The sequence below is a fragment of the Elephas maximus genome, chromosome 7 (genome assembly GCF_024166365.1).
Source record: "Elephas maximus indicus isolate mEleMax1 chromosome 7, mEleMax1 primary haplotype, whole genome shotgun sequence".
Lineage (NCBI taxonomy): Eukaryota > Metazoa > Chordata > Mammalia > Proboscidea > Elephantidae > Elephas > Elephas maximus.
The window spans coordinates 55,008,342-55,032,957 of record NC_064825.1 but is presented as its reverse complement, the minus strand read 5'-3'; the positions used below and the strand labels follow the sequence as shown (position 1 = coordinate 55,032,957).

The 24,616-nt window shown below is 39.8% G+C and overlaps 3 protein-coding genes across 3 annotated transcripts; all 3 read left to right on the top strand.

The window, feature by feature from the left end:
• The first annotated feature begins 622 nt into the window (after positions 1-622).
• Positions 623-1,573, top strand: LOC126079925 (olfactory receptor 51F2-like). Its single transcript, XM_049891281.1, has one exon. It carries the CDS (start codon positions 623-625, stop codon positions 1,571-1,573), a length of 951 nt encoding a protein of 316 aa, XP_049747238.1.
• A 6,328-nt stretch (positions 1,574-7,901) lies between these two features.
• On the top strand, positions 7,902-8,879 carry LOC126079166 (olfactory receptor 51E2). The gene has a single exon (XM_049890082.1). It carries the CDS (start codon positions 7,917-7,919, stop codon positions 8,877-8,879), a length of 963 nt encoding a protein of 320 aa, XP_049746039.1. The 5' UTR covers positions 7,902-7,916.
• A 14,695-nt stretch (positions 8,880-23,574) lies between these two features.
• Positions 23,575-24,616, top strand: LOC126079109 (olfactory receptor 51I2-like). The gene has a single exon (XM_049890043.1). The coding sequence runs from the start codon at positions 23,575-23,577 to the stop codon at positions 24,532-24,534; it is 960 nt and encodes a 319-aa protein (XP_049746000.1). The 3' UTR covers positions 24,535-24,616.

The window sequence follows — 24,616 nt, the reverse complement described above, 5'->3', positions numbered from 1 at the left end:
AATGTGGCCCTAGATGTTGCATTGCAAGTGTTACTTAAAGGTTAAATGCTTCAGGCGCATGCACAGGACTGCATCAGTGCCTAAGCTATTTAACTGCCATTTCACATGTGTTACTTTGTGTATCTCATTCTCAACGTTTTCTGACTTCCCAAATTCTAAGCTTCTGTTTTCCATACTTATGGCTGATGTAATATGGCTGCTCCACAGCTCCAAGTTATCTTTCTTTGGTACCAAATGCACAGAAAAATTAAGCTGTTACCTCTTTATCACGTTAAAATATTCCAGGAAGGATTAAATATGATTGGCCCATCTACAGTAAAGTATTTATTCTTAGTCATCAATGGCCAGAAGAGTGTCAAGGCAGGAGGATCATATAGGATAAACATAGCTGCCATCAAGAAACTCCAAAGATGAAAAAAAAATTTTTTTAAAGATACCTACTACAGCAGTTGAAGCCTTGTGATTTTCTTATCAATTTAATGAGGTATTCATACTATATAGATACTAAACTTTGATTAGTTTTCTGTAGATATAATTATCTGCAATTGGATTAATATATAAACAAATGTAGTTTTTGTTTGTTTCAGACTCTTATCTCGGAATTACATACTTTTAATCCAGCATGTCAGCTTTCCAGAATACCACATCCTCATCCATCATTTTCCTGCTAACTGGTGTTCCTGGGCTGGAAGCTTTCCACACCTGGATCTCCATTCCCTTCTGCTTTCTCTATGTAACTGCCCTCTCAGGAAACAGCCTGATTCTCTTTGCCATTACCACTCAGCCCAGCCTCCATGAGCCCATGTACTATTTCCTCTCCATGCTCTCCACCACTGATCTTGGCCTGTCCATATCCACTCTGGTCACCATGTTGGGAATATTCTGGTTCAATGTCAGGGAGATCAGCTTTGATGCCTGCTTGTCACAGATGTTCTTTATCAAACTTTTCACTGTCATGGAATCCTCAGTGCTGTTGGCCATGGCCTTTGATCGTTTTGTGGCCATTTCTAATCCTCTTAGGTATGCCACCATTTTAACTGACTCCAGAATAGCCCAGATTGGGGTGGCAATTGTCATTAGGGGGACAGTAACATTGACACCAATGGTAACACTTCTCAAAAGACTTTCCTTCTGCCGCAGCCATGTACTCCATCACTCCTACTGCTTTCACCCTGATGTGATGAAGCTCTCTTGCACAGATACCAGGATCAACAGTGCAGTTGGGTTGACTGCCATGATCTCTACTGTTGGTGTAGACTCAGTCTTCATCCTCTTTTCTTACGTTTTGATCATTAAGACTGTTCTCAGCATTGCCTCCCCAGAAGAGAGGAAAAAAACCTTCAGCACATGTGTCTCCCATATCGGAGCTGTTGCTATATTCTATATTCCGTTGATCAGTCTATCCTTTGTCCACAGATTTGGGAAACGAGCCCCACCCTATGTACATACTATGATTGCTAACACCTACCTGCTGATTCCCCCTCTAATGAATCCTGTAATCTACAGTGTAAAGACCAAACAGATATGTAGAGCTGTTTTAAAAATTCTCCATCCCCCCCAAAAAAAAAACTAGAGTCATAAAATTCTAGAGTTAAATGGATCCTTCAAGGTGATCTTGAAGGTCATGTTATCAATTAAAAAAACAAAAAAAACTGATGCTCACTGAAGCCAACTATATAATAATTCAAAGTTTAAGACTGGGTGTATCTAGGACACTAGCTAGTTCAACCCTTTCATTATACTGACAAGGAGGCAGAGATGTAAGAAGAGGAGAGACGAACAGCCTAAAGCCCTACACCTAAAATTTCTCCTCCTTACTACTGTTTGTTCCAAATGGCTCTCGCCTATCTCTGGACTCTGTGCCCCACTTCTCAAGACCAGGACCTGTGTTTTGCTCACCGCTGGTTCCATATTTCTAACCATAGTGCCTGGCACATAGCAGCTTTTAATGTTAGTTGAATTAATGAGTAAATAAACAGTGTCTTAAAAGATGCATAAGGGTTTGGATGACTTACAAGAAGAAAAATCTCTCTAATATCAGAAAATTCTTCCTAATGTCTAGAGATATATTTTCATAAAAGAAACTTCACATTTTGAAGGATGCTGTACTAGGAGGTCCCCTTCAGGTATGAAGATTTTTCACTCTGATTCATAAGCTCTAATATAACTTTACCCTAATAACTTTACCCTAATCTTATGCAACCTTACACCTCCCTTTTTCCAGTAATCTCCCTGTCTAGTCATTTCAGAGATGTGACATATATTTGAATAAACTTCCAGTTTATTTTCTGTGTATTTCTCTCCCCTTCTATTCCCTAGCCTGTTACCCATGGCCTATCCTCCTTGCACACCCCTAACTCACAATGAATCAAAAACAAAAATCCAAAGAAGCTACAGGCAGGTCCAAGGAAAGACAGAAACATTCAGACTTATTTTTGTTTCTTTATTTGTTTTCGCACACTATATAAATGAATTCTGGAGGAAAAGAGAAGGATAGAGATTGACTTTGTCTTTAAAGAAAAAAAAAAAGGATGGAGGAACTCAGAGTCTTAAAAATAAGAGAAGAAGAAGGAATTTCAATATCAAGTACCAGGCAGTCTAATTATTCACATCCTTTTCACACACATTTTTCTCCTTCGTCTCATACCCACACACATTAATCTTTTGGTACCCCACTGTCCAACAATCCTGCAAGCTTCTAAGCTTCCTCACCAGGGAGTGGGTAATTTGGACACTTTGTGAATGGGTAGTGTGCAGAGCAAAGGTCATGTTCTGACCAAGGTGGACAAGCTCACAATGAGTCCAAGATTTTCCTAAAAGGCAGAGGTGAAGTAAATGCATGGCCACTGTTGTAGCTACTTGTACATGGTGATGGTGGTGAAGATGGACAAAAAAGAAACATTTAAGAGGTATTTAGAAGATAACTTAGAACTGGTTGAAGAATTGGATGTGAGGGATGATGAAGAGTTATGTGCCTTTAGCTTTATGTCTTGCATAATTAACTTCACAGCCATATCCAATCTTACCCTCCTCAAATTCACCCTCCCAAGAACTTCCAGAATATTTATCTAAATAGCATGTTGGGTTATGATCCCCCTACTAAAAAACGCTTAACATCCTCCCAATCCAACAAGATAAAGTCCTCACATTCGTGGCTATCATCAGCCCATATCTACTCACCTCTCCAATTCTTCTTTCCTCTCTGTGTTGCACTATATACTCCAGCCACAACACACTGCTGATAGTCCACCCACAGAGAATTCTGTTTCTTGACTCCATGATTTTCTCTCCACTGAAATGCTCTCTTCTTGGATCCACATCTGACTAGATAAATGTACCTCTTTGGAGTTCTCATAAAATCCCTGCCATTTACTTTCACTGCTCATCCACATTAATTCAAGATTGTTTGTGTAGGCTTCTGCAAGCACTTTCATGGCAAGTACTCTGTCTTATTTACGTCTGTAACCCCTACACTCAGCACACTGCTTACAAAAACTATCATTGGGGATGTGTTTATTGCATGAATGAATGAATGAATGAACTCCATTGGCAGATGTAGATGCCTAATAAACACTTGGTGGCTAATTGATAAGAAAGAGGTTCTGTTCCTGTTTTCAGATATTACAGTAGCAATGACAAGGTAAGACTCATGAGTGGAGCACACTTAGAAAGAAGATAAGGAAGGATAAATACTGAATAAAATATAAAGACAGGTCCAAAGACTTATGATGTGGAGGACATATCACTGGAAGAAGGCCACCTCAGGATCTACAGGTACTGGGGCACATCTTGAGGAAGGTGATTCTTAAGCTAGGTCATAGAGGCTTGAAGCATGGGGAAGTCACAGAAAGGGAAAAACTGAAAGAAGGAATCACATGAGTGAAAGGGAAAAGTGAAAGAAGGAACAACATGGGTGAAAAGGGAAGACGAAAGAAGGAACAACATGGGTGAAAACGAAAAATGAAAGAAGGAACATGGGTAGCAGCACAGACATCCAAACAAGCCTGTGGGGGAGCTAGAAAAGACCAAACCAAAACCAAATTTGTTGCCATCAAGTCAACTTGGACTCATATTGACCCTATAGGACAAAGTATAACTGCCCCATAGGGTTCCAAGAAGCAGCTGGTGGATTCGAATGCTGACTTTTTGGATAGCAGCCAAACTCTTAACCACTGTGACACCAAGGCTCAGAGAAGGCTAGTCTGATAGAATTAAGGGTCCTTGTAGGTACATCAGATCATGTCTCTCCTCTGCTTAAAACTCTCCTATACAGCCTCAGCTCACTCAGAGTCCAAGCCAAAGTCCTTAGATGGCTTGTAAGTCCTATAAGATCCTGCATGACCTGGTTTCCCGTTATCTCTCTGATTCTTTCTCCCTACTACTCTCCCCTGTGTTCTCTCTGCTCAGGTCTTTTAATTATTCTAAATCCACAGACATACACCAGGCTTAGGGACATAGTAATTTCAGTTCCTTCTTCCCCAAATATCTCCATGAATATATTCCTCATTCCCTTCCAGCCTCTCCTCAAATATCTCCATTATGTAAGGTCTTCCCCAGCAACCCTATGTAAAATTTCTACTGCCCCCCCGATGGTTCATATTTGTTTCCTTCTCCCCTTTACTGTTTTCTTCTGATAATCCTATTTAGTTTACATATTAACTCTATTTATTGTCTGTCCCCTTCAACAGAATATAAAGTCCATGAAGGTGGGGATTTTTTTGTCTACTTTGCTTATTACCTTGTAGGCAGTCCATAAATATTTGCTGAATGAATAATCACAATATCTGGTTTCTCAAACAATATATTACTAATTAACGATATGAATTAAAGCTAAGGGCTTTTATCTTATCTGGCCTTTATCTGTAACACAGGTGCAATAAAGAGTGGCTTTCCTATTTTTAAGACTGTTTTTTTAACGGAAAGAAAAACTGAGACCAGATACAGAGAAGTGTCAGAGTACAGGCAAGAGGTGCCACTGCTCATTCTTCTCTGAATGCATCAGGTGCACACAAGTCCCTATCTTGAATAATGAGCTACATTTTGTATACTCATACTGGTTTTTAAAAAGGATGTGAATTCCTAGATCCCAGGGGCCATAAGTATACACCCAAGTTGCCTGTTTTGCCAAGCAGAACGCTAATGAAAAAAGGCATTCACCACAGAGCAGCTGACCTTGTGAGCTTGGGTTAGCTTTGAAGAGAGGCAACAGATTGCCAAGAGTGCTATATATAACTGTGGGTAGGATAGCAGAGGCTGTAGGCCCTTTTTGATTGCTTCACCTAGGCAGGCCTATGGAAATAACACACGAGAAGATACAGAAATGTCCCTGTCATCCAAGTCCCTGGTGCCTCAGTCCGTTCCCACATAGCCTGTTCCTATGGGAGCCTGGGCAGCATCATAAATAGACCTGTTCCTGAAAGGGGGAGCCAGCTCCAACTGCTCTCACTCAGTAGGATTGCATCATTCCAAGGTGTGCCCTCACCTGAGGTCAGGCAGCCCAAGACATTTGCCATCATAAGAGGTCTTGAAGACCTCATAAATTGCCTCATGGCAGGGCGGAGAGCAGCTTTTATGTTCCATCAATACCTCCATGGGTAGGAAAGAAATGTCCCAGAGTCTTAGCTAACATTTTAAAAGGCAGGTAAGAATGTATGCAGTAGCCACATTCAGGCCCAAAAAGAAGTTGAAATTGGGTTTAGGCAAAGACTACCTTAGGTGAAAGGGCAGACACCAGGTGAGGGAGACATGACGTCTTCTGGGATAGGTAACTGGGGATATGAGATGATGGCCTCAAAGGCTTAGACTTCAGTAAGAAAGTGCAGGTGCCAGGAAAGCAGGAAAGATGCCCCAGGAGAGAACTCAGTAAAGTACAGCATCTGTCAGCGCTTCCTGCAGTAGCATGGGCAAAAGGCTTCAAAAAAGGGGAACTGCATCTTCATGCTCCCCTTGACAGTCCCTCATGTCTGTCCTTTTCTTCACCGTGGGCCCCATTTCTCTTAGACACAGTGGCCCAGTGATCTGACCTCTCTTTAGAAAAGGTTCCTTAGCTTGATCCCACACTGTCCAACATGACTTGTTTGGATTTCTACATCCCCTCCTCAAGTTACCTATGATGAAAGCATTTCATCTCACTAAAGAATATCATTCTCTGCCTCTAAAAAGGGATTTTTGTGTTCTGACAGCCACCGGGGGCCAAATTTGATATTTTTCAAGGAAGGGAGCTGTTATGTCGCTGCACAAATCCTGCGAAGGTAAAATACAGATCAGAAGTGTGGATTTTATGACCTTACAACCCATGTTCTGTTCTTTGTTGATTATCCAAAATGAGGAGAATCTAAGTCAAATATAAAAAAAATATTATATTTTAAGGCCACTGGTACCCAAACCCTCTCTGCTAAGGTCTAAGGAAAGGCATTTCCTGAATCATTACTAGAAAGGGGAAAGAATTCTGGAGGGATAAACAGGTTAACCTGAATACCATTGAGGAAGAGTTTTTGCAGAGTGTATTTCCAAGAGGAAGAGCCTCAGCTTCTAGAAGCTAAGCCCTTGGATCCTTAGAGATAATAAGCTCTAAAGAGCAGGGCATCTAGGGAGCCTAGAAGGGAAGGAGTTTGATGAGATCAACCTCCCCGTGTTTGGGTGTGGGTGGAAGTTTGGAGGAGAGTAACACCAGGCTTCCAGGAAAGAAATATCTCCAGTGACATGGATGGTTTGTTGGTAGAGGTTCCAGGAAAGGCAAAGTTCGAGAAACATCATTATAAAACAACCTATCTCAAGGTGAGGACTGAGCCTAGGCTCTCTTGAAAGAATGGGAGTGGGCTTGGAAGGCAATGTACAGGTGTGGAGAAACCCATCAACCAGGAGCAGAGAAAAATGTCCTCACAGAACCACCAGGCAGCTAGGATCTGCTAGAGGCCCCATGTCCTGCCAGCACCTTTATTTCCAGAGAAGTAGATTGAAAGAACTGCATTCGTTTTATGTCTCTGAATGAGTTTTCTTTATTCCTGAAAAATTTTACTTTTCTTCTTCCACCTACCCCCCCTCCTTAGGTTATTTGTTTGTTTTCTTTTTTTTTATTTATTTATTGTTTTTGCTGTGCTTCTTTTACTACTCACTGTCCTTAGACCTAGAGACCTAGAATCTTGAAAATTTGCAACAACAACAACAAAAAAAAAACCCTTGCCCTGCTGCTTAGAGTGCCCTTTATTCACTTCTCTGCCTATCTAATCTCTACATGTTTCAAGACTGAACAGAGGGATTATCCTGATGATGCATTTCCCTCGCCCTGCAGGAACTGCACACCTTCCGCTAGTATTGGTCACAATGTTCTAATAATTTGGTTTACTTTGTCTCCACTAGGCAGGATAGCTGGAGGGTAGGACGGGTGTCTTGTATCTCTGTATCAGCAGCATCTAGCAAATAGCCTTGTACATAGCAGATCATATAAGTAAATTCTTAGGAATTCATTAATTAAGAAAGAAAGAAAAGGCATAGCCCTAGCTGGAAGAGATTTTGAATACAGTATCTCTTAACACTTATCTGAGAGAAGGACTACTCAGTATCCAGACAATAAAGGTGTGGGCCAGGATGAGGAGTCCAAACAAACTTGGGAAGATCACATTGTTCTCCCCAGGCTACCTTTTAAAAAATTTAAATGGTCTTTGAGAGTAGTGATTGATAAATGAATTTGATCTTTCGCCTTCTCTCTTTGGAAGAGTTGCTCAGAGTTTATTGAAGAGATTAAATGACATAAGTGCGGGGTAGTGGGTAGGTGTAGAGAAGGTAGGAAGAGTTAAGATGCCCTCAGTTCCCAAGTTTCCGGGGCTGGCCTCTCTGATTTTGCTCCATGTCCCAGCAGGCAGACAGGCTGCCAGTGTGACCTCACTCTCTCCAGTCCGCCCTCCTCAGTGCCAGCTATGAGTTCCTGCAACTTCACACATTCCACCTTTGTGCTTATTGGTATCCCAGGACTAGAAGAAGCTCATTTCTGGATCGGCTTTCCACTGCTTGTAATGTATGCCGTGGCAATGTTTGGAAACTGCATCGTAGTCCTCATTGTAAGGACAGAACGCAGTTTGCACTCACCCATGTATCTCTTTCTCTGCATGCTGGCAGCCATTGACCTGGCCTTGTCCACATCCACCATGCCCAAGATCCTCGCCCTCTTCTGGTTCAACTCTCGGGAAATTACCTTTGATGCCTGCCTTGCCCAGATGTTCTTTATTCATGCTCTCTCAGCCATCGAGTCCACCATCCTGCTAGCCATGGCCTTTGACCGTTATGTGGCTATCTGCCACCCATTGCGCCACGCTGCTGTGCTCAACAATACAGTAACAGCTCAGATTGGCATGGTGGCCGTAATCCGAGGAGTCCTCTTCTTTATCCCACTGCCTCTGCTCATCAAGCACCTGGCCTTCTGCCACTCCAATGTGCTCTCACATTCCTATTGTGTGCACCAGGATGTGATGAAGTTGGCCTATGCAGACCCTTTGCCCAATGTGGTCTATGGTCTCACTGCCATCCTTCTGGTCATGGGCGTGGATGTCACGTTCATCTCCTTGTCCTATTTTCTGATTATACGAACAGTTCTACAGCTGCCTTCCAAGTCAGAGCGGGCCAAGGCCTTTGGGACTTGTGTGTCTCACATCAGTGTGGTACTGGCCTTCTATGTGCCACTCATTGGCCTCTCTGTTGTGCACCGCTCTGGAAACAGCCTGGATCCCATTGTGCGTGTTCTCATGGGTGATGTCTACTTGCTGCTGCCTCCTGTGATCAATCCTATCATCTATGGTGCCAAGACCAAAGAGATCAGAACACGGGTGCTTGCCATGTTCAAGATCAGCTATGACAAGAATCTTCGGCCTGTGGGAGGCAGGTGACCCTTTCCACTTTACTTCCCTTATTTTTAATGAATTGGTATTATTATTTCCTAACACTAACTTGGAGCCCTGTGGCATAGTGGCTAAGACCTCCACTGTTAACCAAAAGGTCAGCTGTTCAAATCTACCAGCCACTCCTTGGAAACCAATAGAACAGTTCTACACTGTCCTATAGGGTTGCTATGAGTTGAAACCCACTCAATGGCGCCTAACGACAACAATAAAAACAGTAACTTAATTCCAGTTGCCCATAAGCACATAAGTGCTTTTCTCTGGTTTGGTCTCCAAATTCTGCCTGCTTTTGGGGAACCCAAGTGTGTTTTGGAGGCTAACATGGTTCCCTTCCATAGGTCAAAAAGTTATAGATATCCCAATGATATAAAAACCAAAAACCAAACCCAGTGCCGTCGAGACGATTCCGATTCATAGCGACCCTATAGGACAGAGTAGAACTGCCCCATAGAGTTTCCAAGGAGCGCCTGGCGGATTCAAACTGCCGACCTTTTGGTTAGCAGCCATAGCACTTAACCACTACGCCACCAGGGTTTGTAGAAAGTTTAAATTAGAAAATTCACCAATAAATAGTAAAAAGAACATAAGGAAGACTGACACAAAATACGATTGACTTTAAAACAGAGAAAAAATTATTCAATCTGACTAGTAATCCAAGAAACATTAAAACAGTAATTAGACAGCATCCTTTGCCTATCAATTCAGCAGTTTTTATTTATGAAAATTTGCAATAAAAGTGAGATTGTGTTGAAACACATATTTTTGGAAATTGCAGAGGATGGTCCAAATTGGCACAAAAACTTCAAAAAGTAATTTGGCAATATGAAGCAAGAACTTCCAAAAAGGTTATATTCTCTAATGCTATAATTTCACTTTTGAAAATTTATCCTAAATCAGTATCCTAAACATTTTATCCTAAATAAAAAATATCCTTAAGTGCACAAACCAAATTTTTCATAAAAATTTAGTGACTACACCATTATTTGGAGAAATCATAAATTAGAAATCCTGGAGTATAGTATATAAAAGAGTAGTAAAGTACAGCATATCCCAACCACTTCATGAAATATTATGTGACCTTTAAAGACCCTGTTATACGATGAAACATGCTACTTGATAACAGATAATGGTAATGGTTAAACGACATGATAAACATAACTAATGTCACTGAATTGTACACATGAAGAATGTTGAAATGACAAATGATTTGTTTACATGCTTTACTGCAAAAAAAAAAAAAAAGAAAAGAAACATGTTTATGCAACCTATACCTTGAAGGAAATGTGCTCAAATTACTAATGATATAGATTTGCCCCTACTTTCTAAATGTCTTTATTATGAAGGCCTTGTTTAGTTGACATGTGCAGCTTTTAAAGTGAGGAAAGTGGAAATGGTAATTTATAGAAGCCAGTGTTTGCCACGGTCCTCACAGTTGGTATATTACGCATTACATGGACATTTATTTAAACCTTTGATAATCTCGCTAATTAACATCTCTTGAGTGCTTACAGTGTTCCAAGCACTATGAGAAGTTCTTTGAAGGTTTTACCTAATCTTTACAACAGCTTTATGGGGTAGGTACCATTTTTGTCCCTCATTACTAGGAAGAGAAATGAGGCTTACATGGGCAATGTGGCTTAACTAAGTCACACAGCTTGTAGGTGCTGTGCCAAGATTTAAAATTAAATTTGGTAACCAAATACATATTTCCTCAACCTGTTTTCTCCCTGCTGTGTAGTAAGATGTATGTGCTTGTATTTGTGCTGAAAGATAACCCTGCCCCTTTCATAAGCAATAAATCCAGAATACTCTCCATAAAAAAAAAAAAAAAATTTTTTCTTTTCAAATTAAGGGAGAATGATTTTTGTTTATCTCTTACACTCTCACATCTCCTTAATCGTATTTTCTTAGTGTATTCTGTACTTGTTCAACATTTTTAATGTACATCACTTGACACTGTCTGGTTTTTTTTTAACTTAGGTATAAGATCCAATAAAGTTTTATTTTAAATTGTGCTGTTACGCTAATTTACATTTATTAAATTGTGCTGTTATGCTAATTTATGTTTATAAAATCCTATAACCTCAAATTTGGAAAGGTTACTGCTGTAGACAATGGACTCTTGACTCTGCCAGGACTTCAGTACAGAATGCCCTGGGGAATTTCTATTCAAATGGTAGGCTAGGGCATTTATCCATTAACTCTTTGATTGGAGCTTGCCCCTGGGGCTCTAACTCATCTGCACTTTCAAAGTGTGTCTGTTCCTATGGCTTTAGAGAAAGTGGTTAGGCAGAAAAAGAGAGAGGAGGGGCACACATTTGATGTGGAATAGTCAGAATGAACAAAAGCGTCTGTCACAGCTGTGGGTGAATAAAAGGTAGGCCAAAGAAGTGTGACACGGAACACTTAAAGCAACTACTCCATTTAGGTTAGGGAAGTGGGATAAGGTTTGAGAAAGCTAGGATTTGATACATCTCTATTATATTTAACACTACAATTTATTGAAGGCTTCTTATTTATCTTGGTGGCGCAGTGGTTAAGAGCTCAGCTGCCAACCAGATGGTCAGTAGTTCGAATCCACCAGCCGCTTCTTGGAAACCCTTTGGGGCTTGTAGGGTAGCTATGAGTCAGAATCAACTCGACAGCAATGGGTAATAAATACAAGGATCCCTGGTGGTACTAACTGAAATGTTGCAGTTTGAACCCACCAGCCAGTCTTCAGAAGAACGTTGTGGCAGTCTGCTTCCCTAAAGATTACAGCCTAGGAAACCCCATCGGGCAGTTCTACTCTGTTCTATAGGGTTGCCATGAATTGGAATTTAGCTCAACAGCAATGGGTTTGATCTTGGTTTGGTAATAAGTACCAAACCAAAAAACCAAGGCAGTTGCCCTCAAGTCGATTCTGACTCATGGGGGCCCCATATGTTGCAGAGTAGGAATGTGCATTTGGTTTTCAATGGCAGTGACCTTTTGGGACTACATTGCCAGGTCTTTCTTCCATGACACTTCTGGGTGGATTCTAACCACCAACCTTTCAGTTAGCACCCAAGCACTTAACCGTTTGTATGTTGCTTACATAATCCTCAAAACAAACATTTGAGATAATGCCTGCTTTACAGATAAGAAAACCGAGGCACGAAAGGATTACATAATTTTCCCAAAGTCAAGTAATAGTAAATAAAAAAAAAAAATAGCAGAGTTCAAAGTTGAACCCAGGTCTCTCTGACTTCTGAGCCTGCTGTTTAATACTCACTCTATCAGACTGAATGAGAATTGTAGCCTGACCAAGCAAGCACAGAGTGGCCAAAGTTAGTTATGAAGGATCCCAGAGAATGACTTCTTCTATGGAAGTGAGTTTAGACAATTCACTTTTCCTCTTGTACATCTGCTAATTCATCTGGAACATGCAAGCCAGGGCAATACCTGCCCTTCAGAGTTGGAAGGAAAGTTCAGTCATAGGCACAGGACCATTTACCTTACAAGCTTCCATGTATCTTTTAGAAGGAAGAGGAATATCCAAAAGTTAAGCCAATCTGTCCCTACCCTGTGGGGTAATGTGAGCTGCTCTTAAAGAGACAGCCTGGGAGCTTAGAGTTTAAGAACGGGACTTTTTCTTCCTTTCCCTCACCCCAGTCCAGGACTAATGTTCAGAGATGGGAAAAAGGAAGGGAGAATGATGAACAAAGGAGATAAGATCAAAAATCATGACTGGCTTTTCTGCACTGAACAAAGAAAGCCAACAGAAAGGCCGCAGTTTACAAAGCTGTCTCAGAAAAATGCAATTGCATTCTAGAAGGAGAACACTAAAAGAGGTTTATGGCCGCTGCTTATTTCTCATTCACATGAGCCAGGGCTTGGGAGAATGTTTGTCTACCTATTCCCATTGATCTGGAAGAGTTTACTGAAAGAAGCCCTTTGGGTGCTTAGGGAGCTGAGTGAGCTCGGAGTGGGTGGTCTCAGGCAGACCCTGCTGTGAGAGGCTTCTAGAACTAGGAGACCTAGGCAAGTGCTCACTGTAGTGAAAGAATCTTTCCCAGTGAAACAGTCTCCAGGGAATGAGGACCATAAAAACACTGCCCTGTTCCCAGCCATGTTTATATTGGCCTAGTCAGTGGAGGGCACCAGTTTAGGTAGCAAATTCCTCTTGAGAGATGAGAATCTGATGCTCTCGATGGGTAAAACAGTCCCCTTGCCCCCAGTAATTTCATCTAGCCCCCATCTCTGAGTAGTATATGATTTATCCCAGGTTGGATTGATAAGAAAGAAGGGCAGACCATAATTTTGTTTGTTTCTTAGGATAGTTCCCCAGGCTTTTTTATTATTACTGGAAAAAAAGATTTATAGTTAATGCATATTTATGGCCAGAGATTACCGGCATCACATATTTGGGATTCTTTCCTGCAATGATCACCACTAATTCTCCCAGCTGGTGCCAAAGTGCTTGCCCAGTGTCTACTTCTTTAATATGATTCAATGTTACATATTCAAGAAGTATTTACAATGTTTAAGCCCTTTATAAGGTGTAAGGAATACAAAAATAAACATTAGTGCACTTTATAGTGGGTATCAATTATAAAACAAAATTTTTAAATATAAGGCCCTAACTGCCCCTTATGGGGATTTACAAGGCAGAGTGGCCACAAAGAGGAAGGAGAAAGCAACTTTGCAGTGGAGATGCAGGAAAGCTTCAATAATTGGTGATATGTAAATTGAGGTAGGGGAGGGGGAATAAATGGGAAACGCAGAGGGAGGATATTGTGTGCAAAGATACAGAGACAAGAAAGAGTGAGCGGATTTCTAACACTGCAAGAAGGCTGTGTCTTCACCTGAGATCTCTTAAGACAAAGACCTAAGCGTAGGTAGCTACTTTATTGAGGAACATGATCCAGTGAACAATAATGACAGACAGTGAAATAGGGAAAAGGGAGAGAAAAACAAAGATGAAAAGGGAAGTAGTTATTCCTCCTGTTGACCACACCACATCAGCTCTAGGAGAAGACCCTCCTTCTCCTCTCTCACCTTAGTAGCCTCCATCAATCCTTGGCCTTCCCGGGCTTTTACATGCATCTGCCTCTGTGGTCACACGGCATCTATCTTCCCTTTTTTTAAGACTCCACTCAGGAGAGATTAGGTTTAGGCTGTACCTACTCTGGTATGAACCTCATTAACATAAAAAAAGGAAAATCCTAACTCCAACAGGTCACATTCAGTTACAAGGTTTAGGACTTCAGCGTATCTTTTGGTGGGACACAATCCAATGCATAACATGGTTCTTTGAAAAAAACTGATAAATTTAACAACTGCATAGAAAAACTGAAAAAGAAAGAAGACTCAAGTTACCAATATCAGGAATGAAATGGGATATCACTACAAACCCCAGAGGCATTAAAAGAATAAAAAGGGAATGCTACAAACGACTACGCACACGTAAATTAAAAAACTTAGACAAAATGAACTACCTCCCAGGAAAACACAAATTATCACAATTCACCCAATATGAGATAGATAAATTTGATAGAACATTTTTAGGAACTTAGATAATTTTTAAGGAAATTGAATTCATAATTTACAAAATCCCCCCAAAATAAATCTCCAACCCAGTAGTTTTCACTGGAGGATTTTATGAAACATTTAAAGAAGAATTCCATTCCATCTCTTCCAGGAAACAGCAAGAGATGAAAATATTTCCCAATTTATTTTACAAAGCCAACATTATCCTGACACCAAAACCAGGCAAAGACAGTACCAAAAACAAACAAAAACTACGGACCAATATTCCTCATGAATATAGACAAAAAAGTCCTTAACAAAATATTAGCAAATAAAATTCAGCAATATGTAAAAAGAATTATAAATCATGATCAAATGGAGTATATCTCAGAGAAGCAAGACTGGTTCAATATTCAAAAATTAATCAATGTAATTAACTATATTAACAGACTGAAAAAAGGAAAACACGTGATCACAATGATCAATGCAGAAAAAGTACTTGACAAAATTCAACACCCATTCATGATATTAAAAAAGCTCTCAGAAAAACAGAAATATAGGGAAACTTCCTAAACTTGTAAACAGCATAAGCAAAATTCTCTAGCTAATGTTTTACTTGATAGTGAATGATTGAATGTTTTTCCCTTAAATTCAGGAACAAGTAAAGGATGTCTACTCTTACCACTCTTATTAACCATAATCCATAGCCAATTCAATAAGGCAAGAAATATACATAAAAGGCATACAGATTGAAAATGAAAACATCTCTTTTAGCAGATGGCATGATTACGCACACAGAAATAATCAAGGAATCTACCAAAAAAGAAAGTCTTAAGTGCAAATCTAACAAAACATGAACACAACTTTCAAGCTGAAAAATTCAAAGTTTTGATGAAAGAACTCAAAGAAGAGGTAAATAATGAGATACACCATATTCATGGATTAGAAGATTCAACATAGTAAAGATACCAGCTTTTCCCAAAATGATGTACAGATTTAACAAAATTCCTGTTGAAATCCCAGCAAAAGATTTTGTAGATGTAGATAAAAATACACTAAAATTTATCTGAAAGGGAAAAGGATCTGAATACCTAAAATAATTTTGAAAACAAATAATAAAGGGGGGGAGACCATCCCCATTTCAATGGTGCTAGAGCAATTGGACCTGTTAAGAGGATTAAAAGACAATCTACAGAGTGGGAGAAAATCTTTCCACACTATATATCCAACAAAGGACTAGTATCTAGAATACATCAAGAACTCTCAAAACTCAACTGGAAAAAATCCAAACAATCCAATGAAAAAATGGGCAAAAGACATGAAGACACGTTTTACTGAAAATGATATACAGATGGCAAATAAGCACATGAAAAAATTCAACATTATTATTTATTAGGAATTGTAAATTAAAACCACAATGAGGTATTACTACATAACTATCAGAATACCAAAAGTAAAAAATGGTGTCAACATCAAACGCTGGTGAAGGTGTGGAGAAACTGTATTGTGCATACATTGCTAATAAGATGTGTAATGAGTAAATGTAAAATGGTACAGCCACTCTAAAACATTTTGAAGGTCTTTAAAAAAAAAAAAACAAACAAAAATTAAAAAACATGCAACTAACATATGGCTGAGTGTTTGCTCTCCTGGGCGCTTCTCACTTCCTAGAGAGTTCCATTCCATAGTTATTCTGGTTTCAGCTCCTTCCTTGAGAAACAAAGAGTTATGTTCAAAAGAAGTCCATAAATGTTTACTTTTAATAGTAGCAGGTTTACTTATTATAGTCAAAAACTGGGAACAACCCAGATGTCCTTCAACAAGTGAATGGTTAAACAAACTGTAGTACATCCATGCTGTATACTACTACTCAGCAATGAAAAGAAACTTTCCACACAACTTGGAAGAATCTCAAGAGAATTATGCTGAGTGAAAAATGTCAATACTGAAGCACTATATGATTCCATTTATAAAACAGTCTTGAAATGACAAGATCATAGAGATGTAGAAAATATTAATGGTTACTAGAGATTTAAAAGTAGGTGGAGATGGGAAGAAAGTGGTATGGCTATAAAAGGGCACCATAAGGGATCCTTGTGGTGAGGGAAATGTTCTGTGTTTTGACTGTCAATATCAATATCTTGGTTGTTATATTGCACTATAGTTTTAAAAGATGTTACCCCTGGAGGAAACTAGGTAAAAAGTACATATGATCCCTTCATATTATCTTTTACAACTGCATGTAAACGTATAACTATCAAAAAAAAAAAAAATTAAAAACATCGTAAAGGGTCTTACGTGCCAAGCTATGGAGTCCAGAATTTTGTTGCCGTAAGTGGTGGTCATCCAACAAATAGATGTTTAAAATGTTGGTGAAAAGGTTGACATGAAGCAACTTGGGCTTTCTAATGACAGGGCATGTATGTGGGAATGAAAGTGGGCAAGACAGCAGATGGGTTGAACAGGAAGTTTATGGCCTCCATTTTCTGTTTTAAATTAGGAGCAAGATCAAATTAGCCACTGAGGTAAGAGGCAGCAGGTTGAGTGAAGAACTTGAGAAGAATGATGAGGATTTAAAAACTGAGAGGAAAAAAATGTGAAGTGGTGCTAAAGACTCATCTCAGGTTAAAAGACCATGAATTTGTTTTGGCAGAAATTTTCAGGGTTGTGTGATTTTTCTCTAAGTTTACTTATTACATCTGGAGGAGGAAGTAGCCATACAGGCTGGTTTCAATTCAGGCTGGGGGAGTGAAGCTGAAGTAAAAGGAGAGAAAGAACCAAATGTGTCCATAGAACGTAATTTCAGGAGAATGATCAAAGTCTAAGCTAATTTAGAAAGAAGTTGTGTCCAGAGCACCTATGGAGTGGAACTCTTTAGGAAGTGAGAAAAGAGGGAGAGCTTTTATGTGGTGAGAAGAACGAGAATTCAAACCCAGGCGTGACTGGCTCTGTAGCCCATGTTGTTTCTGCCACCCATGCTCTCTCCTTTGAACCTTTTGATTCAGCAGGTCAGACCTAGGCTAAGAGTGTGGGTAGAATATGTACTGGCCTCAATCGGCAGCTTCAATCCGAGTCCTGGTATTTGTCCCAGAATGAGAGTTGAAAACAGGCTCTATGGGCCTTTTAGAAGTCTGCTCCCTCTCTACCTCTTCTAGGAAGCCTTCCCTGACTCCCCCTATCTGGGTTAGGACACCAGGTATGAGCTCCCATCCACATTACTCCATATCACCCCCTCCTGCCAAGACTGCCTGAGGTCTGACCCAGGGGAGACTTTAGAACATTAACCCGGAGAAATTCAAACTCAGATGGGGCTGTTGAAGCTGATAGTCTCTGAAGATAACCACTTAAACTTCGTGAGAATATTGTAGAATCTATAATTCTGGTCTCCTTTTCTGTCTTATTGCTTAGTTACTCTAACCCTTGTCTGCCCCTAATCCACAAACCAACTTCAACTTTCCCATTCCTCAAGGACCTGAGCGGAGTGGCTCCTTTGTGGCCCAAGCCCAAGCTTCCCTGGAGGTAGGCACTCATACTAATACATATTCCCTGCTGTGGAATAAAGCTCAATCCGTCTACCACAAAGTTATCCTGGGCTCACACAGGATGTGGAATGACAGGGAAGCCTGGGAAAGCAGCCAGGGTGAGTAACCTGGGGCTCCAAAGCATCTCCTCCCCCAATTCCTAGAGAGGTACAGACTTGAACAACTGTGCTCAAGGATCCATCTTCTGCCAGCATCTCAGTCTCTGATGGACATATCTATGGGCAGGGGCTGGACATAACACAGAAGTAATTTGTGGAAGAAAATCAGTTGTTTGCCAGTTTTCGTAGTAGAATCAGTCCCTAGCATTCTTGAGAAGTGATTAACAAGTATGTGTGTGGTGGGTGTATAGTTATGAATTCATACTTCTTAGCACATTTAATGTCTATCAATTCATTGCTGTTATTATTCTCAATTAGCCATCTTTAGCAAGTGGGAGCCTCTTTAAGCTGGATTCTTTGTTTATTTATTTTTTAATGATCCTAGTTCTCTTTTACTGGTTTCTTGTTTTCTATTATTAAAAGATGTCCGAGCTCATTTGGCATATTTCCAGCCCAAAACTTGAAATCAGTCATTTATTTAAGGACATCCGACTCCTTTTAGGGTAAAACCAAGCCCTGAAACGAAACCTGTTGCCATTGAGTAAATTTCAACTCATAGCGACCCCATAGGACAGAGTAGAACTGCCCTATAGGGCTTCCAAGGAGCACCTGGTGCATTTGAACTGTCAACCTTTTGGTTAGCAGCTGTAGCTCTTAACCACTATGCCACCAGGGTTCCCTTTTAGGATAAAGAGGTATTTAAAGAACACATCTAAGCAGTAGGGATACTCCTTGCTCTTGAGTTCTTTGTGTGTCTAAGTATTTTCTATGAATTAAAAAAGTCTTTGAGCCAATTCCAACTGAAAGCTGGGAAATATATATTTAGAAGAAAAATATTTCTTGAGTTTATTCTGATATTTCCAATTCATCTTTATGATCACAATGTTTAAATTAACATCTTTGATTTTAGATTATTTTTCCTTACACTAAAAATCTAGTTTACCAAAGGCATTAGCAGAACCACTCAAATGATTTATCCTACAATATAGTACATACTACAAATAATAATAAAAATACTGATCTTGATGTTTGGTTGTTTTTGTTTTGTTTTTTCCCTTTCCATCTGAACATCTGAGAATGCTTAGATTGCATGAATTTTCCCACGATTCACTGTACACATCACTCCCTTCTTTTGCAGTCTAGTAGTCATAAGAGATTTCTGGGATGAGTCTTATTATTTTCTTTTTTATTAGAGATCTTTTGGTTCTCCCAGGGTGCTTCTAAGATCTTTGTTTATCCTTACAATACAATAACTGTCCCTGAATATATTTAGATTTGTTTATTCATTAGTATTTATTTCCTGGTACATAAGTGCTTTGACAGAAAGATTCAGGATTGTTTTGTTTTTCTGAAAAAAATTCATATTTTAATATTTTTCTGTTTTGTTTATTTTTTAACTCTTCTTCAGGAATAGTTATTGTGTTTAGAATTCCATTGTTCATTCAGCTTATTTATGACAGTCTTTCTAATTGCTTTTAAAATGTTTCTATTTGATTTTGTTTGGTTATTTTCAACCCTATTTTCCATATCGCTGCATGTTTTAAGCAGGCTCACACTTTTTATAATAAGATTACTTTCAATTTTATAATGGCTTTTATTATTTTCCTCGTGTCATTTTCTTTGCTCTACCATTGTGTTTTTTATTTTCTTTATTATCAATCTATTTTCACACTCTAATATCACAAATTTTGTTTTAATTTTTTAATTTCTTCAGTTATTTACAAAATGTTTTATGTGCAATTTTCTTCTGTTTTCTATAATAATTCTTTTCCCAAAGAGTATTTTTACATGTCTTTAGCTTATTATATCCCTTTTAATTTTACAAAATATGTATGCACAAATTCTACACTGGGACTTACTTGCTTGTTACTCATCTTTGAATGAGGGATGTTCTCAGGCCTTGATGTTTGCTCAAAAACTGTGTATGAGAAAAAAGAAATGGAGAATGACTCAACTGACAGCAAACAGCTTAAATTCACTCTGCTTTCTTCAAAAGCTTTCTAGCAAAATATGCACAATAATCTGCGCCTATAGGCACAGTGCACCCTCCCCCCCCAAAAAAATTGCCTATTCATACCTTCAGAGTTGATTACATTGGCTAAATATGGGATTTTAAATCTCTGATAAGCTGATTTTTGGGTAGGCATTTCCCTTATATTCTTTGCTGACCTATATTTAGGCTGTTTTTTGTTTACTTGTTTGTTAATTTATTTGTTTGTTTTGGTATTCGGAAGATGAGTCCGAGAAGGGAGGACAGCAAGCCCATGGGATAAAGCTTTCAGGTTTTTGCAGCTTGTTTGTCACTAATTCTACTAAGACCACTGTTCCTTATCGATCAAAATAGAGCGTTTTTATTTAGGCTGTTTAAGAACAATTCTTCTGGGTTCTTTTTGGTACAGTGACTCTGTTTATTCCTTCTATCTTCTTTTGATGCTTCCTGCATCATTGAATATTTTCCCAGTAGAATCCTTCAATACTGCAACTTCAGGTTTGAATTTTTTCTTCAGTTCTTTCTGTTTGAGAAATGCCAAGCATGTTCTTCCCTTTTGGTTCTAACTCCAGGTCTTTGCACATGCCATTATGATACGTTACTTTGTCTTCTCGAGCCACCCTTTGAAATCTTCTGTTCAGCTCTTTTACTTCATCATTTCTTCCATTTGCTTTAGCTACTTGACATTCAAGAGCAAATTTCAGAGTCTCTTCTGACATACATTTTGGTCTTTTCTTTTTTTCCTGTCTTTTTAATGACTTTGCTTTTTGTGTGTGTAATGTCCTTTTTGATGCCATTCCACAACTCAGCTGGTCTTTGGTCATTCGTGTTCAATGCATCAAATATATTCTTGAGATTGTCTCTCAATTCAGGTGGAATATGCTCAAGGTTATATTTTGGCTCTCACGGACTTGCTCTCATTTTCTTCAGCTTCAACTTGAACTTACATATGAGGAATTGGTGGTCTGTTCCACAGTCAGCACCTGGCTTGTTCTGACTTATGATATTAAGTTTCTCCATTGTCTCTTTCCACAGATGTAGTCAATTTGATTCCTGTGTATTCCATCTGGGGAGGTCCACGTGTGTCTTAGTTATGTAGTGCTGTTATTACAGAAATACCACAAGTGGATGACTTTAACAAACATGTTTATTCTCTCACAGTTTCGGAGGCTAGAAGTCTAAATTTAGGAAGCCAGGTCCATGGGAAGTCTTTCTGTCTGTGTTGGCTCAGGAGGAAGTTCCTTGTCATTAATCTTCCCCTGGTCTAGGAACATCTCAGTGCAGGGACCCAGGGCTCAAAGGACTCCTTTGTCACCACTTTTTTGGTGGTATGAGGTCCCCTGCCTCTCTGCTCACTTGTCTCTTTGTCTGTAAGCTTCCCTGAAACATGTCTCACCATGGATGTCCCTACCAGAATTTGAAATACTGATGACATAGCTTCTAGCATCACGGCAACATGAAAGCCACCACAGTACAACCAGCTGACAGATGTTGGTCGATGTTTAACAATCATTTCGGGAGATAGCATATGATCAAGAACTGGTGGTACTGAAGGAAGGAGTCCAAGCTGCACTGGAAGCGTTGGTGAAGAAAAAGGCTTCAGGAATTGATGGAATACCAATTGAGATGTCACAACAAATGCATGCGGTGCTTGAGGTGCTCACTCTTCCATGTCAAGAAATTTGGAAGACAGCTTCCTGGCCAACTGACTGGAGGAGATCCATATTTGTGCCCATTCCAAATAAAGGTGATCCAACAGAAGGCAGAAATTATTGAAAAATGTCGTTAATATCACACACAAGTAAAATTTTGCTGAAGATCATTCAAAAGCAGGTGCACCAGTACATCAACTGGAAACTGCCAGAAGTTCAAGTGAGATTCAGAAGAGAATGTGGAATGAGGGATATCATTATTGATGTTAGATTCTTGGCTCAAGCATAGAATACCAGAAGGATGTTTACCTGTGTTTTATTGACTATGCAAGGGCATTCAGCTGAGTGGATCATAACAAACTATGGATAACACTGCAAAAAATGTGATTTCAGAACACTTACATGTGCCCATGCAGAACCTGAATGTAGACGAAGAGGCAATGTTTGAAGAGAACAAGGGGATACTTCATGATTTAAAGTCAGAAAAGGTGTGTCGGGATTGTATCATTTCACAATACTTATTCAATCTTTATGTGGAGCAAATAATCCAAGAAGCTGGACTATATGAAGAAGAACTCAGCATTAGGATTGGAGGAAGAATCAACAGCCTGCGATATGCAGATGACACAGCCTTGCTTGCTGAAAGTGAAGAGGACTTGAAGGACTTTCTACTGATGATGATCAAAGACTACAGCCTTCAGTATGAATTACACTTCAACATAAAGAAAACAAAAATCCTCACAACTGGACCAATAAGCAACATCATAATAAATGGAGAAAAGACTGAAGTTGTCAAGGATTTCATTTTACTTTGATCCACAATCAACACCCATTGAAACAGCAGTCAAGAAATCAAAGAAATTATTGCATTGGGCAAATCTGCTACAAAAGACCTCTTTACAGTGTTCAAAAGCAAAGATGTCACTTTGAGAACTAAGGTGCAGCTGACCCAAGCCATGGTGTTTTCACTTGCCTCTTATGCAAGTGAGAACTGAACAATGAATAAGGAAGACTGAAGAATTGATGCCTTTGAGTTGTGGTATTGGCAAAAAATATTATACATATCATGGACTGGTTGAAGAATGAACAAATCTCTCTTGGAAGATGTACAGCCAGGATGTTCATTAGAAGCAAGGATGGCTAGACTTTGTCTCAGGTACTTTGGAAGTTTTATCAGGACAGACTAGTCTCTGAAGAAGGACATCATGCTTGGTAAAGCAGAAGTTCAATGAAAAAGAGGAAGACCGTCAATGAGATGGACCGACTCAGTGGCTGAAACAATGGGCTCAAGCAAACAATGATTGTGAAGATGGCACAGGACCGGGCAGAGTTTCATTCAGTTATACATAAGGTCACTATGAGTCAGAACTTAATCAAAGGCACCTAACAACGACTTTAAGATCATCTCACGTATTTTAAATGAAAAGCACTGCTTTGTTCAAATGTGATAAGATCAGTGTTTCACACTCTCAGATAATACCTTTGTTGTCCGCAGCTTTAGGCTACAGCTATTTCTCTGAGTTTTGTTGTTTGTTTTGGTTTGAATTTTGTTGTTGTTGTTTCTCTGCGTATGTGTGTGTTTCATTTCTGGAGTTCTATTGTGGTAAATATATGTGTAACAAAACATTTCCATTTCAACATTTTTTGCATATATAATTCAATGACATTATGTTCATCATGTTGTTCAGCCATCACGCCGATCTTCTGTTAGGCTCCAAGTGTGTTTTTAAATGGAGTGCTTTTTAACCCTCTTCATCCTTCATACTAACTATTGGACTTGAAACCACATCACCTGATATCAGAGGTGGTATGTGGTTGGGATCTTTTCAAATACTTTATCTTTCCTCTTTATTTTTCTGTCCAGATTGAAGTGGGTCACATCATTCTGGAGACTTCATCTGCCTCCCAGAGATGCTCCCATTCCAGTCCTATGTCAACTTCTCCTTCCAGCCACCTGCTTTCCTGATGATTGGCATCCCAGGAATGGAGGCCTTCAATGGCTGGATCTCCATCCCCTTCTTCTCCATGTACACAGTGGCCCTCACTGGAAACTGCCTGATCCTGCTTGCTGTGAGAAGAACCCCTAGCCTGCACCAGCCTATGTACTACTTCCTGTCCATGCTGGCCCTCACCGATGTGGGTCTCACCTTGTCCACACTGCCCACAACCCTGGCTGTGCTCTGGTTTGACCGTCGCCTTATAGGCTTCAATTTCTGCCTGGTCCAAATGTTCTTCCTCCACTCCTTCTCTGTGATGGAGTCCTCAGTGCTCCTGGCCATGTCCTTTGACCGCTTTGTAGCCATTTCCAACCCCTTGCACTATGCAGCTGTCCTCACAAATAATGTCATCATCAGAATTGGAATGGCCATTGTGGCTCGAGCCACTCTTTCCCTCTTCCCAGTGCCATTCTTGCTTAAGCGGCTGAACTTCTGCCCTGGCAAGATCCTCCTGTCCCACTCCTTCTGTTTCCATGCAGATGTCATGAAACAAGCCTGTGCTGACATTACTGTCAATATCTTTTATGGCCTTTATGTAGTTCTGTCCACAGTAGGTGTAGACTCTTTGCTTATTATCATGTCCTACACACTTATTCTTCATACAGTGATGGGGCTAGCCTCTCCTAGAGAGCGTCTCCGGACCCTCAACACCTGTGTTTCTCATATATTAGCTGTTCTGGTTTTCTACATTCCAGTGATAGGCGTGTCCATGATCCACCGTTTTGGGAGGCAACTGCCCCACATAGTACATGCTCTTGTTGCCTATGTGTACCTGGTCATACCTCCTGTGCTCAATCCCATCATCTATAGTGTCAAATCTAAGCCCATCAAGAAGGCCATGCTCAAGGTGCTGAGGGCGAAGGGGCAAGCCTGACCCCTGATTACCCAAGAAAAAAACCATAGAATCTGGTGGTAAATGTCACCACATAGTCAAATATATCTAGCAAGCCCTTATC